This window comes from Mastomys coucha, unplaced genomic scaffold, assembly GCF_008632895.1.
Source record: "Mastomys coucha isolate ucsf_1 unplaced genomic scaffold, UCSF_Mcou_1 pScaffold5, whole genome shotgun sequence".
NCBI lineage: Eukaryota > Metazoa > Chordata > Mammalia > Rodentia > Muridae > Mastomys > Mastomys coucha.
In genome coordinates this window covers 116,848,883-116,863,922 of record NW_022196911.1, presented here as the reverse complement: position 1 = coordinate 116,863,922, position 15,040 = coordinate 116,848,883, and the positions used below count along the sequence as shown (strand labels likewise).

At 56.3% G+C, this 15,040-nt stretch overlaps 1 protein-coding gene across 2 annotated transcripts in view; it reads right to left on the bottom strand.

Moving 5' to 3' along the window:
* Bahcc1 (BAH domain and coiled-coil containing 1) overlaps positions 1–15,040 on the bottom strand; it is a 59,199-nt gene that overhangs the window by 24,312 nt on the left and 19,847 nt on the right. For both annotated transcript variants that reach the window (XM_031350853.1, XM_031350854.1), the window contains exons 3-4: positions 9,603–9,782; positions 226–348 (exon numbers count right to left, since the gene is read on the bottom strand). In XM_031350853.1, coding sequence (XP_031206713.1) covers positions 226–348; positions 9,603–9,782 — 303 coding nt within the window. The remainder of the gene's footprint in view (positions 1–225; positions 349–9,602; positions 9,783–15,040) is intronic.

The window sequence follows — 15,040 nt, the reverse complement described above, 5'->3', positions numbered from 1 at the left end:
TGTGGCTGTTTCGGAGTGAGCAGTGCACCTGCACCCGGCACTTGCACCTGCACCCGGCACTTGCACCTGCACCTTCTTCACCTGCACCCAGCACCTGGCGGACGTCCTCCTCTGGGTCCCACCTACCCTGGGGAGGAGGATTCACCTAGCCTGCTGCCTTTACTGGCATCCCTTAAGCTCACCCTCAGGATGCCTGCACCCTACACCAAGCCCCACAGCACTTGCCTTTTTGGGTTCCATAGAAACGATGTTGCCCATAGAGAACATTGCTGTTTCCATGGTGATCCAAGTGGCTCACGGGTAGGAAGGTAGATGCCAGACTCCCCGAAAATCTGGGGTACGCAGGAGCTAGGGAAGCAAAGCACTGGTTGTAGAGACAGTTTCTTAGCTCCTCGGCCCTTACCATCCTGACCCCAAGGAGGCAAGAAGCATGCAGGCAGCCTGGGAGCAACACCCCGCAGAGCCGCTCACAGTCCACCGGTGGGAAATCAACCCATCAATACATCATATTAACTCTGACTCGACTAATACCATCCCTCCGGTGCAGCACAAATTGAATTGCTGACGGGCTAGGGGCTGGAGAGGGGGAGGCTGCCTCTGATTCCCTCCCAGCAGCGCTCGCTCGCTCCGTGTGGCAGAAGCTCCCAGGTCAGGCAACAAAGGAGCTCAGAGAGGAGGCCTGAAAGGAAGGGTGCAGTATGGGCTCTCCGTGAGTTCTCAGCTCAGAGAGAGGCCAACCAGACGGGGCTTCCAGCCTGCAGCCTCCACAGGCATCTAGAAAGCAGATGGGATGCTAGAGTCGGGCTGTATCACAGCTGGTCTGGGTGACTCACACTCTAGCTAGGTGAAGCTAGGATGTGGCTGTTCCCACTCACAAGAAGCCACAAGTCTCTCCCCTCAACTGAGCACTCTATGGAAGGGCAGCATCTGCTTGTGTTTACAAGGTCCTAGGCATGGCACGTTGTGAACAAGGCCTGAGCACCAACTGCTACCTGGCAACTTTAAATAGTAGCCCCTCTCAGGCTAGGGTGTGTCCCTCGGAGGCAGCCAAGGTTCTGAAGGGCTGAGCCTTCTGAAGGGCTCAGGAATGCTAACCACAGCCTAGAGCCAATCATACCTTGTTGACCTTGGGTCTATAGTGTCTCTTGCCCCCCTGGAACAATGTCCCCTTTCCCCTGCCCCAGGAGATCCTGGCTTGCTAGAAAGATGACAAACCTGGCAGCAAGCCCTGGGGGAGGGGCACAAAAGCCACAGCACTGGTGGCACACACCTTTGGTCCCAGCACGAATGCAGAGACAGGCTGATCTCTCAGTACAAGATCAGCCTGGTCTGAGAAGGTTCCAAGGTAGCCAGGGCTACCCTGTTTTGGAAAACAAAAAACAAAAACAAAAAAGAGAACACCGTCTGTTCTCAAAGAGGACCTGGGTTCAATTCCCACAGAGCGGCTCACAACCACCCATTAACTCCATTAACTCCATTTCCGGGGAACCCAACAACTTCTGATCTCAGTGAGTACCAGGCACACATGTGGCACAGACATACACGCAAGCAAAATACTCACACACATAAAGTAAAACCAGTCCATCTAAAATACAGTTAAACAGGAAAAAAAGCTGCAGCTCTGAGCAAGTTCCCCTTGGGAGGCTCGGAACTAGAGGACCAGAGGAGAGGTGTCACTGCCTCTAGGATTATGGCTTCCTAGCTGGTCCTTTCCACCAAGCCTGACATGAGGATAGGGCCTGGACCTCCATCAAACCCATCCGTAGCTTCTGACTTACCTACCCACTGCTGTCACCAAGACAGCTGCTAAGATATGGGGAGGGACTTAAGTCTCCTTCAACCTAGTGCACAGGCTCAGGCAGCTGGCTCTCTCTGCTCAATGGGGTGAGGGATCTTTAAGGAGACTGGTCACACTGAAGGTATTCTTACAAGGGACCGCATGTCCTCAACGCCAAGGTCAATTCAATATGACTCTAAAGGCTAAGCAGGGTGTGGGGGGCAGGGGGGTTGGAGCACTCTGAGGCCTGCTGTGAGCATTGGGCAGAGATGGAGGGGGAGTACTCAGAGATGCTCTGCCGGCACGTCCGGCATTTCCCCATACTACAGACAGACTAGAAGAGAAGCAGCTGGACTGGGCGGGAGTTGGGCTCCGCATGTATGCGGTACTGTGTGTCCCCATGGAGACTCTAGAAGAGCTTCTCTCTGGGGACACCACTGCTGTCCCAGGAGTTTCCCAACAGTCTCACTTCTCAGGCAGCGCTGGACTAGGACAAGGGAATTCTTTAGTGTCCTCGACTATGGATAAGCAGTGGAGAGGAGGCTGTCACAGTCCCCAGGGAGGAACCCAGGGCGAGAAGTGCTGTTATTTGATAAAGGGCACTAGAGCCACAGGCACCAGGACTCTCTCAGAGTCACAGTGGGGTCATGGACGGTCTCACAGTCCAGCTTCACTCAGGACAGCGTCACTCTGTTTCCCTCATTCTTTTACCACAGAATGCCTGTCTGTTCCTTGTTTCCAAAAGCTGGTCTGCCCGGACACTGCAGCAGAGGAGCCTGTGGCGTGGCACCAGGCAGCTCTGGTTCATCCCCGGCTCAGGGAACACTTAGAGCTGGTAAACAGTTCACAGCATGCACACACAAGTCCGGAGCAGAGACCACCTAGAACCCTCAGATCCCACTGCCATGGTTCGGACCCCTGACTAATGGCAGTCCCTACTCCAGTGGCTTTGACACCGTACAGGGAAGAGATCTTTCTGTCTGTGTCACAAGGCAGGGGCCATGTGAAGACTCAGAGATTTCTGTGACACAGAAACCTGCCTGCCTGGTGTGGTGCCGTTACCCAGATGGGAGCACACCCTCGGACCACACGGGAGGACTTGGGGACAGTGCCCACTCCAGGCCTGTTCCCCTCTTGCTGAAGAGCAAGCTGAGGCTGAAGGAGCTATCCCGTTGGCCTGGTGTGTGTGGACACATCTGCAGCAGATGTTAGCCAGATTAAACTCAGCTCCTGGAAGACTTGACAAAAGCCAAGAGGCCTGGGTGGGAGCAGCTGGGCAGGGGGTTGGGGCCTGGGGTGGGGGAGGTAAAGCACTGCAGCTGTCCCCCTAATTGGCTGCTGTTAAATGTTTTACGGGCCTCGTTTTTTTTTTTTTTTTGTAAACAGAAGTCTGTAAATTCCTCCTTCCCAGACAATGTTTCCAGGCACAGACACCCCCCTTGCACCCCCTGATGAGGCCCGGGCCTCTCCCTGCTCTCTGGAGGCAGTGGACACTTGGCTAACTGAATAAGGGTGCTTTGGGTGCAGAGGACGGCTGGTGGCTGCCACTCCAAGGCAGTGGGGCTGAAATCTACAGGCCATTTCAATGCATGGAGGTTCTTCCTGTCCCAGGCCTCAGATGGGGAACTGCCTGAGAAAGAAGAACAGGACTAAGAGAAACAAGGAGCCCTGGGGAACACAGTGAGGAGAGGGGGGTCCTCTGAGCCCAGCAACAGAAAGGCCCCTTTCTTTCTTTTCCCCCAAGACTACTCCCCGAACTGAAGAGGAAAATAGAAACTGACTTTGGAGTTAGAGCAGCTGCTCTGAGACTGGAAGACAAGGCAGGGAGATTCAGCATCTTGAAAGGACCAAGAAGACCAAGCCTGGGCTGGGAGGGTCTAGGGAGGATCCTGGTGGGGTGGCCTGGGCAGCAGGGAGAGGACTTCGAGGCTGAGAGAGCCTTATAACTCATCCTTCTGACTACCGGGTCTGCTTAGGCTATTCCCCTGCTGGGAAGCCCAGACCCCAGGACCTCCCTTTCCCTACAGTGTCTGCGATTGCTCCAGTGATCACATGAGGAATCAGAGGCCACCTGCTGCCTTGGAACTCCTGGCAGACTTGGGGAAGCAGCCCTGGGTAGGTTTGGGATGCTTCATTCTGCCCTACTGCTGCCACAGCTACCAAAGGCCTGGTGATGGTGAACGTGAGGATTCCTGCTCAATAGGCAGAAAAAGAAAAGATGGCTGGTAGCAAGGCCACCTAGAAACAGCATTTAAAAGACAAAGGCAGCAGGGAAGGCAGGTAAATGGGCACCTGGGTAAGGAAGCCATAAGCTAGGGGCTCTCTCTGCCCACCCAGAAGGAACAGGTAGGTACCTAGAAGGCCCTTAGGTGGGCTACAAACCTCTGCTTTCCTGGGGCGTGAGGGATGGTTCCTGCTCTTCAAGTGCCCTATCTCGGGGCACTTAAGATGCTGCCACAGGAGGATGACACAGTGACTTGGTGCTAGCCCTCTCCCAGATGCTTGCCTTTCACATACAGCCAGTGATTTCCACTGCAGTTCATTCACGGGCGGACCAGAAGTGCTGGGCTAAGAATCCCAAAAGCTAGATTCTCATGCCGCTTAATTGACTAGTAATGTCTGCCCTGGGAGCAGACAGGATGTGGCTGCCAGTTCACAGGACACTTGCCATCTCTGCTTTAGGGACTGAAGAGAGTAACCTAGCAACAACCCCAGATCTCCTGGCCAAGTGCCCCCCCTTCAGGGTCTCTTCACCCTATTTGGTCGGACTCCTAGTCATCCAGGCCAGGATTTCAAAGTGCAGCTCCCAGGATTGGCCACCCAAGTGGCTGGAGATTAGAAAGGCACTCTTCAGGGTATATCTCCCCCCTAAGGCTTGCAGAGTGCTGACCCACAACTGCTCAGGGAACAGGGCCCTGCAGTCTCCACATCCCCACGCTGAGAGGAATAACTAAATGCCCAAGGAGCCAGGCTCCCATGGGCAGGCTGCCCTGGATCCAGAGGGACAGCCTTCCACATCACAGGAGACGCCTGGACAGTAGGCAGGACGAGGGGGCTGGGGAGCTCAACTGATGGTGGGCAAACCATGGCACAGGAGTATCCTGGATGTGGCCCCAACACCTGCTGGCATCTAGGACAACAGTCTTGCCACCCACAGCTTCAGTGGCAATCCTGGGTGGTCCACTGTGCCGGGACTGTACTCATGGGCAGTGAGCAGGTGCGTCTGGCTGGCAACTGTTTTTGCCCAGGTTGGACTCAAGGATTCAAAACTTTGCCTGGTGACCATGGCCACTGCCCACGCCTCTGCCCGCAATGTGTACATCTGAGGACGGGTGTGGAGAGAAGGAGCTAACTATGAAGCACTAGTCCAGGGTTTGCTCTGTCCAGGCAGCTCTGATAACCAGTGTGCTTCACAGATGAGGAAACACCTCTGAGCACGGGAACCTGAAGTTAATGCAGCTCTTGAGGCTGTGGCGACCAGAGTGTGAAGCTCTGAGACCTTGTCGCTCCTTCCTGCAGTCTGGCTGGCGGTAGTCGAACCGGTGGGACTCCCTAATTCCCAGGGTTCACTCCAGGATGTCCTCCAGATCTTACGGTGGCCAGATTGTCCTAACTTGTCCAGCCCCTCCTTGTGGATAAGGGTGTGGATGGAGCGGGGTTCTGAAAGGGGGCATTTCACTCATAGAGACCACAGGTGCAGAGACGGCTCAGTGGTTAAGTGTGCATGCTGCTCTTGCAGAGGACTCAAGTTCTGTTCTCAGCACCTGCATCTGACGGCTCACAACTATCTGTAAGCTAGCTCCAGGAGGCCCAATGCCCTCTTCTGGGCTCCATGGGCACCTGTACTCACATGGGTATATACCCACATAGAGAATCCCATTCTTTTAAGACTTAAAAATAAGTCTTAAAAAAAGTAAAACAAGGGGAGATTGCAGGGTATAAGGGCTCATTCCCACAGCAACAATGAGGAGGCAGAGACCAAGGGATCATTGCAATCTAGAGACCAGATTGGTCTTCATAGCAAGTTCTAGGCCAGCCAGAGTTACACGGCAAGTCTGTTTCAAGAAAACTAAACAAAATAGAAAAAAAGAAAGGGAGCAAGTATAGCATCCAGGGTCTGAAGAAATAGTGTTAGGGCAGGCGCAGCCACTAGGGGGCAGTCCCAAAGGATGGAGTCCGATGGGCTACAGAAGCCTTTGGCCCACCCATGAGGGTGGATGTTGGATAGGACCTGTCTCCTGGATGGACATGTTCCAGTTCCTGCTTGCTTGCCCCTGTGGTCAGTCTTGGAGCCTCCTAAGGTATTGAGGAAGACAGAGGCAGCTGGAGAAACGAGGGAGCGTGTGGGGTCTGGAGGAGCAGGGTACACTTGGTGGTGGCTCCTGTGTGTGGCTCCTGTCTTACTGGAATCCAGCCAGACATGGATGGAGAAGTGGCCACCAGGGTGGGTGTGGCCTTCACAGAAGCTGGCTAGGCAGGCAGCCAGTGCTGGCACGTGTACCCATGGCTCCCCCTCCAGGTGGCATAAGAGACCACGACTAGTAGGGCTGAGTCAGCTCCAAGCTCCTGTATCCATCCCCAACCCCCTAGCAACAGCATCTTCTTTCATTGCCCTGTGGGTGGTCCCAAGAAGGCGGGGGGGGGTTTGAGGGGGTGGGGGCGCTCACTGACAATAGGGCCAGCTGTGCTGCACCACACCCCAGCCCTGTCCACTCAGGCCAGGTTGGCATCTGGCCACTCACCTCTGCCCCAGGCTAGTTCTGCTATCCACCCTACCCCAAAGCCCTGCCGTCCATTTCTGGCAAGACTCATCATCTCGGGTGAGCCAAGGGGCCAGAAGGACGGGGCTCAACAAGGAGGTCCTGCTCTGGGCCAGATGTTCCAGGGCGGCTCCTCCAACACTAGGGTGCATCCCTTGAACCCCCAGCTGTTCCAGGCACACAGGAAGCCTTAGCCCCCGCTCGACAGCTGCCTTACAGATGGTGAGGAGAGGGTGTTCTGGCTGTCTGAGAGTCCCTGTCAAGAGTAGGAGGGCACCTACGGCTAACTCCCACGTGACGTTAGCCAGTCCGTGTCAGCCCTGCCCGCCTGGCCTACCTGCACTAGACACAACAAGGCAGGAAGGAAGCAGTGAGCATGCTAGGCTAAGTCCCTGCATCTCTCCATCCTAGGGGTGGTTTAAGGGAGGAGGACAAGGATGAGGCTGGGCCTCCTGGCCTATTGCCCAGGAAGCCCCCATGCTGATGCCCCCCATTCTTTGGCCGTGTCGCGTGCCCCCTGCCTGCTTTGCCCCCCGCCCTCCTGTACACACATGGCCGAGAAACAGGCCCCAGCACGTGGAGCCAGCTGGCACCCCGTCAGACTAGCAGCCAGGCACGCTGCCAGGGCAGCCAGCCAGACTGCCACTCGCTCCTACCCCGCCCGCCCTGGCCTCTACCTCACAGAGCAGGCTGCACCATGTGGCCTGTCAGGGAGTAGGGCTGCAGACGTAGAAGACAGGGGAACCCCTGCAGGGAGGGGGGGACACCCTAGGTTGGGGAGGAGCTGATGGTGAAGGGGTAACCTGAGGCTCAGGCCTGAAAAGTATGCGTTGTTATATGACTCCAGACAGATGTGGACTTGCCGCCACTCTCGTGGGCTACTCTCGTGGGACTCGGAAGGTTGCAAGCATGCACTTCCCACTCCAGGACGGCTGCTTCTCCACACACCTGTCTCCAGCCCGCAGTGGGCCCTGAGCTCTGCTGTGTGGAGCCCTGAACATCCTGCCTCTTGAACTGCATGCACCTGGGCTGGTCCTCCCCTACCTGACGCTGGGAACTTTGTCTAACACCTGCCACAGTGGGTGCCCAGCAGTGGGCAAAGAGACTCCTGCTGCCCTTGGAGCTGGTCTCAGAGACAAAAGCTCTCTCCTCGTGACACAGCCAGGCCTCGAATCAGGATGGGGGACAGAGCATGAGCAAGTGACAGGACAGAGCAGAGAACTCTCCACGGCACACTGCCTGGAGACTGGCTTTCACCAGCAGAGTGGGCATCCTTGGGGCTCGGCCTTGAAAACAGGACCTGCAGAGGCTGGGCCTCCTGTGGTGTCTGAGGTTTGTGTTGAGGGTGGGCCATAAGCAACTCTACCAGACAACCGTTGATACAAGGGGAAGTAAATGGTTGTGGGTGTCACCAGCAGGCCTCCACTCACCCTCTGGAGTGAGTGGCCTAATAGGGAACAGGACTGGGCTCTAGGGTAGGTGGTGCCACCCACAAACTGCCCTTCTTGCTGGTGGTGTCTCCTGGGGTAAGATGATGAGGAAGCAGGTATGTGTGTCTCTAATGAGTACAAGGTGGACCAACACTCCTGGGCACTGATGGGCCACTGTTGATTACGAGGATGGGAATCAGGTCGGATGGCCCAGGTATCTCGGTGTGTCTATGGTCAATCCAGGGGATGCAGCTCTTCTTGAGTAGCTTCCATTGCCTGTTCCTCCTGCTTGGCCACCCTCATCCCTTCCTGCAAACATCCCAAGAGCCAGGTGCTGTGACCAGCTGGGAGATGCCCAGCAGACACAAAAGGCTGGTCGGAGACTAGGGAGCGAGTGTTTCCTGCAGGGCCTGGGGCCACCCACAGCTGGCCAGGGAGTCTCTTACTAGGGCCCAGCTCTGCCAACACAGTCTCCACCCAGGACTCTGCTGGGAAGGTAAAGTAGAAAGCATCACAGGTGGGTCTAGGATGAAGACCCCACTCTGCTGCTTTGGCTCTCAAGACCTGGCTGTCCTACCCTCCACCCAGGAGAGAGTTGTTTCTTATCACTTGCCCAACATGTGTGCTCTGAGCAGAGCCCAAAGACCAGATTACTCTAACAACTGTCCCTCACTTGTCACCTGTCCTGTTTGGAAAACAGCCCCTTCTTGTTCCACAAAGAGAGGTTTCTCAGGCTTCCAGCAGTGCCCGGGCGCTAATCTCTCAGCCTAGAACACGGGCGGGCTGTGCGCCGTGTGTGGGTCCACTGCGCTCTGTAAACACGACGCCTGAGCGCAGCAGTCATTGAGTTACGGCAGTGTCTGGTGCCAGGAGCGAGAGCTCCGTGTGCCCGCTGCCAACTGCAATTACCTCCCGCGTGCCAGCCAGGGAGGGGGGGTTAACCCTTCCGGAACCAAGGGGGATGCATAGTCAAGGGAACATGGGCAATGACCAGGCCAGGGATGTTGGGGGTCCAGGACCACCTTTCCAAGATATAAGACCAAAGTGCAAAGCAGACCTCAGACATCTGGACAAGGCCTGGAGGTCCCCATGGGGGGCTCTAGAGACCGTTCTGTTTCATGGTGTTTGAGGGCAACAGGTACCTCCGAGGCGCCAGAGTGCACCAAGTGCAAGGCTGGTGAACTAGGAGGAACTTTATCATAGGCAGGACCGGAGCGGGGGTGGGGGGTGGGGGGGTGGGAGCAACAGCAGTCTCTGCCTGCTGACAGCTCTCCTCTCCCTGTCTCTCCTTCCCAGCTGACACATCTGGAACCCATGCTGAGTCTGGGGAGGTGGGGGCAGCCCATGGTGGAGGGCACAGCCCGGTCCGGCTGGCCCAGCTGCATTCCACATTTCTTTAGTTCCCTGGAGCCCTCCCTGCCCAACATCTGGAGCACACATCTGGCCAGGACCAGTGCCTACTGGGGCCATCCCATTTCCAACCAATTACCACCTCCCCTGAGAGCCTTCCTCAGCAGGGAGGAAGCCCCCTCCTCCCCCTGCCCTAGCACACTTGACAGGGCCTGCCAGCAGGGCTTCTCCAGCTGGTCTCCTAGAACCCCTGGGGGATCATCAGGAGCCCAGGCCCTGACTTACCTTCGTGGGAGTGGGAGAACCAGATCTGAGAGGTGGCAGGGTGGGATCCTCGGTAGGCTGGCTCAGAGGGAGAGGATGTGGGGCCGCTGGGGTGTGCAGATGCTGCTGAGCCCAGGCTGCTGGCAAGGAAGCTGCCCATGAAAGAGGAGGCCGGGGGGTTTCCCATCAGACGGCTGCTGGCTGTGGACACAGGCCCAGAGTGAGTATGTGGACGCTCCATGGTACAGCATTAGAAGCACAAGGCCATCCCTCAAAGCCCTCCTCCAGGGTGCCCCTCAGGTACTCTCGCTCCCACGGAGCCTTTGTCTTCAAATATCCAAGAAAGCCACAGCAGGAAAAGCTGCCCACCCAAGTGTTTGACAATCACACCCACTGTCCTGAACCTCTTGAGCCTCCAGTGGCTTAGGAGTAGAATCTTGTTCCTTTAAAACCACCATCTGCACCACTACCACCCACACCACCACCACTGACACACCATCACCACCCACTACCATATCACATTACAGTCACCGCCATCCATATCATTCCTCATCAACACCATCAAAACCCACACCACTGCCACCAACCACATCACCCCTCATATAGCGAGCGCTATCAGAGCCAGCCATATCACCACAATCACTATCCACATAGTTTGGCCACCATCATGTCCTTACCACCACCACTAACTAGATCACTGCTACCACCCACATCAATACCACCAGCCAGATCACCACCACCACCCAGGTCACCACCAACAACCAGGTCACCATCACCACCCACATCACTACCATCACCACCATCACTATCTACTCCCATGCCACCATTCCTATCACCGCTAACAACCATACCACCACCAATAACAACAGATGTACCCCCACCGCCGCTGCCATGCATATCACCACCACCACAACCAACAACCTTGTCGCCATCATGGTTTCCTCTACTGTCGTAAACACACACATTGCCTCTGCCATAATAACCATATCACCACCAGTTAATATTATTGCTACCACCAACTAGGTGCTTAGTGCGGCGTCAAAACCACATTTAGGAAGAACAGTGGACAGACTCCCTGTGGGCCTTCTCATTAGCGTGGCTCTCCGGCCGCAGCACTGGCACCCGAAGGCGTCTCTGATGCCAGTGGACGTATCAGCCAGCTTTGCCTGTGCCTCACTGACAGGGTCCAGGAGAGGTACCTAGGACCAGCAAGGCCCCAGCAAGAGGCTGCGAGCTAGTGCTGCAGGGATGGAGGTCCCTGCCCTGTCTTGGGCAGCGTGGGAGAAATGTTCCTTCACTTTTCCCAGTATTCCTTGGCTGGTTAGACAAGGGGCCCCAGTCCCAGATGAATAAGGGGAGACTGGATTGGAGGAAGATGGACTAGTCAGGGAAGAGTCCAGAGAGTCCAGATCTACACAGAGTATCTCTTCCAGTCCTCCATGGGTCACTTGGGACTAGGCTCTGATGGAGGTGACGTTGAGAAGACAGTCACTTCTCTGACAGAGTCCCTGGCTTCTTGGGCTGGGCCAGCGTTTTTTCCTCAGTGGCCTGGGAATGCAGCAGGTGGTGGGCTGCCCCTGACCCTAGGCTAGCCTCCACAGCCTGCTCACCCTCTTCTCCTGCCCACCAGCCAGCTGCATCCTTCACTGGTGGCTGTCATGGTCTATGCCCCATCTCTGCCAGAGTCCAGCAGTCAGGGCCAGGCCAAATAAGTCTCCCTGGTTGTCATAGCTACCGGCTCTTGTCCACACAGCACATACGTGCACAGAAGGCCTCTGCACACGGGGCTGTTCAGTGGGTGGTCTGGGCTGCAGTCCTGGTCTTTTACCCCAGGATGCTGCCCTGGTACCTTGCCACTTCTGTCCCTGGGCAAGGACCCTAGTCCATGGCCATCTCGGGTGGAGGGCAGGGCAGAGTAGGGCGGAGCCTGGCCAGCCCAAGGTGAGTCACAGACGTAGCTTCCCGCCCAGGAGGCAGGGGAATTGGTATATTGGTGATGCCTCATCTCGCCTGGCTTGGCCCTGGGAACTTCCCAAACACCGGGTGACTCAGGAGGGAAGCAGTCAGTAGGGGAGGGGACTGCCCCTGTGGGACCCTGGCATCTCTACTGAGTTCCACTAGCTTCCAGCCTAGTGGTTGGAAAGTGGTTTCTTCCGCTCCTGGTCTGAGGGGGTGGGGTGCACAGTGGAGGAGACCTTAGACATGGCCAGAGAAAGGGTATGTGAGTGCTGACCGGGGCAGGGCTCAAAGAGGTCCTCTGCTTTGTGTAGGCTCACGAAGAACATGCCGAAGGTACCCCAAGAGCCAGGGACTTCCCGGACAAGACCACATGGTTGGGATTGCCAAGGGACCCAGTCCAGACCACAGGCGTGTCCACGCCAGGGGAGGAGACTCCAGGCTGGGAAGGGAAGTGTTGGCCTCCCTGCCCTGCTCCAGGGACTGTGGGGGGCCATGCTTGTGGCTGTTCCAGCTGCAGACTTTCTGCCTGCCCCGCCTAGCTGGCCCGAGTCTCCCAGGCCTTTCTACTCCTCCTATCCCACCCCACCCCCGCACCCTTTAAGGGAAGCACCGCCCATGGGAAGCAATGGAGTCCAAAAGTTGGGTCTGCAAAACCAATTTCTCCAGGATCTCGGCCTGGGAATGGAGCACCTGGAGTTCTCTCACATCACAGTGAACAAGGTGGCCGCAGGACCCATGGATCCATGAAACTGAGGCAAGGCAACAGCTCCCCCACTGTCCCCTGGCAAGGAAGGGGACCAGCAGGAAAACTCACTGGCTAAAATCCTACAGCTCCCCCAACAGCCAGCCACTGGGTCTGGAAAGCTAGCAGGGTGTCTGAACAACCAGGCCCCAAGTCAGAACCCAGTGTGCCCTAGGCGGTCATGTTCCAACCTAGGAGATTTATTCTGACCCTGAAAGGGACTGCAGTGGACGCTTTGCTCCAATACTGTTTCAGAAGAGGGTCCTTCTGATTGGAAGCCTGAGGGGACAATACAACAGCCTGGCCAGCGCCCTACCCTAGCTGAAAAAGGGCAGGGGCTGCTCCGGTGAGAGGCTGCCCGACCTGTGCCAAGGTCTTCCAGCATGGGGGCCGCGTCACCCCATACTGGCCTATATTCTGACATGGGGGTCTCTTAGGGAGTTCTCGGATGCTTCCACCAAGCCCGTTAAAGCAGGGGCTGCCGCCTGCGAAGTCTGTGAGATTAAAGGGGTGGGGGCAGGGTCACAGCCCTCCCCCTCCTGCGGGTTTCCACGCCTTCCCTCCCCCATCATGTTGGAAAGTAAAGAGGGGAACACAGTGTGCTCACCCACGTGCCACATCTCTCCGAGCAGTGAAAAATCCCCTGCCCTAAGTGTTTCAAGGGACCCCCTTCTGGGCACTGGTGACCTTGGCACAGCCAACTTCCTGGGACACTGCTCCAGGGGACTTCATTCCCTGCAGCAGTTTGGGGTGGCCCAGGCAGGCCCAGCATAGACCACACGTGGTCCTGACTCTGCCTGTGGAGGAGTGGGGTTCTCCCCACCATCTTTGTCCTGGTGGGAAAAAAAGAGACCCCGCAGGCCTTGCCATGTGGTCAGCCTCATGGAAGGCAGCGACTCTTGTGGTGGCTCCTTGAGGTTTTCCTCAGCCTACCCAGTCTCTAAGCAACCTGAAAAAACCCAGGAGCAGGGATCTGTGTTCCTATTGTCACCTACACCTTTGAGGACTGCGGTGCTGGCCGTCTGCCAGGCAAACAGAGCCCTGGGCAGACCTGGCAGCCACCTTCTAAACTCTGCCTGCTGACCAGGGGCCAACCCCAGACAGGGCTGGTGCAGTGGCTGCCTGGGATCCCAGTTCAGCTTGGGCCCTCAGCCAGGGCCACTGCCTCAGGCCAAGTCCAGCCAGGAACTAGCTGAAGCTCTTTCCTCTTGGCCAAGTCCCCTGTCTATGAGTGCTAGTTACCAGACTAGGAAGGACCCTGGGGAGCCTGGTACAGTGGAAAGACCCAGAGGGCTCCTGACGGTGAGTGGGGGCTCCACACACCAGGCTCTCGGGTCTTTACACCAACTGCACTGGTCCCAGGTCTTAAAGAACAGAACACGGTCTACCCTGCACAGCGCAGTCTCAGCCCACGGCCCCAAGGACCAAACTGAATAGGTCTGCAGAATGATACCATTGACCATCCAGTCATCCTTCTGCGGGACAAGAGGAGCCCACTGCCTGAACATCTTCCCAGAAAAGGTCTGGAAAGTGTGAGGGGACAACGGCCTCCGGGACAGGCAGTTCTGAGCATGTCAGGTCCCACCAGCTGTTCTACTGGACTGTAGCTCTGGTCTCAGCTCCAGGCCCACCTCAGCTCTGCCCAGGACACCATGAAGGCCTGGCTTGAATGTCTGGCTGGCTGAGAAAACCATGTTGGAAGCCAGCATGCCAGAGGGCCTACAGACACACCTCAGGCAATGAGCGCAGAAAGCACATTCGTGGGAGGCTGCTCTGTCCCCATGCCAAGGCCAGTGACCTGCATGGGGCCATGCATGGGCCACACCTGGTTCATGGCTGCTCAGGGGCTGCCAGCAGCAGGAGGGCTCGGGAAATTGCTAGACAGAGCAGAGAATGGCTGCTCCGAGGGCCAGGCCTCACATAGCTCTCAGATCCCTTTCTGAGAAGATGATATTGGGTCACTGAGTTTGCCAGGCTCCTTGGAGAGAGGGCTGACCATCAGCAGCAGCACATGTGGAGAATGGACCCCTCAACTTTACTTGGGGTTGCGGAGGCTGCAGTCCTGGGACACCCTGGTCAGCTTTATCCGTCAGCCTGACACAGTCTAGAGTCAACTGTGAGAAGCCAGGTTGTCTGTGGGTGTGTCTGTGAAGATCTGCCTTGATTATTAATTGATACAGGAGGGCCCAGGCTGGCTGCCTCATTCCTTGGGCACATGGTCCTGGGGTGTGTGTGTGTGTGTAAAATCTAGCTAAACATGAGCCAGCAAGCAGCATCTATCCATGGTTTCTTCATCAAGTTTCCTTCTTGAGTTCCTAATTTGACTTTTCCTTGAAGACAGAACATGGCCTGGAAGTGTGAACTGAATTAGCTAAATAGTAAGGCTGTTTTGGGCTGGATTGTTTAATCACCGCAAGAGAATGAAACCAGAAAGCCTGGAGATCTCAGTGACCACTGAGGCTACTATGTGACCTGTAGGGGTAGCAACAATCTGCAGTGCCTGGGAGACAAATGGGGTCTACATGGCTAGACACAACCAACTCATGAGCAGAGGAGGAAAGACAGACAGGTCATGTGTGCAATGGGCTCACTTGGCCACTGTGTCCAAGACAGTCCACAGAAGTGATGTTATGATACAACCTCAGGGTGCCTAGGAGCCTGGACTTTAAGAGCAGCGGAGAACAAAGCCTTGAGGGTCTGACAGACTAACACCGTGCCAAGGATCTCCCCCTGAGGATCTGGCACCCTCACAACCCAG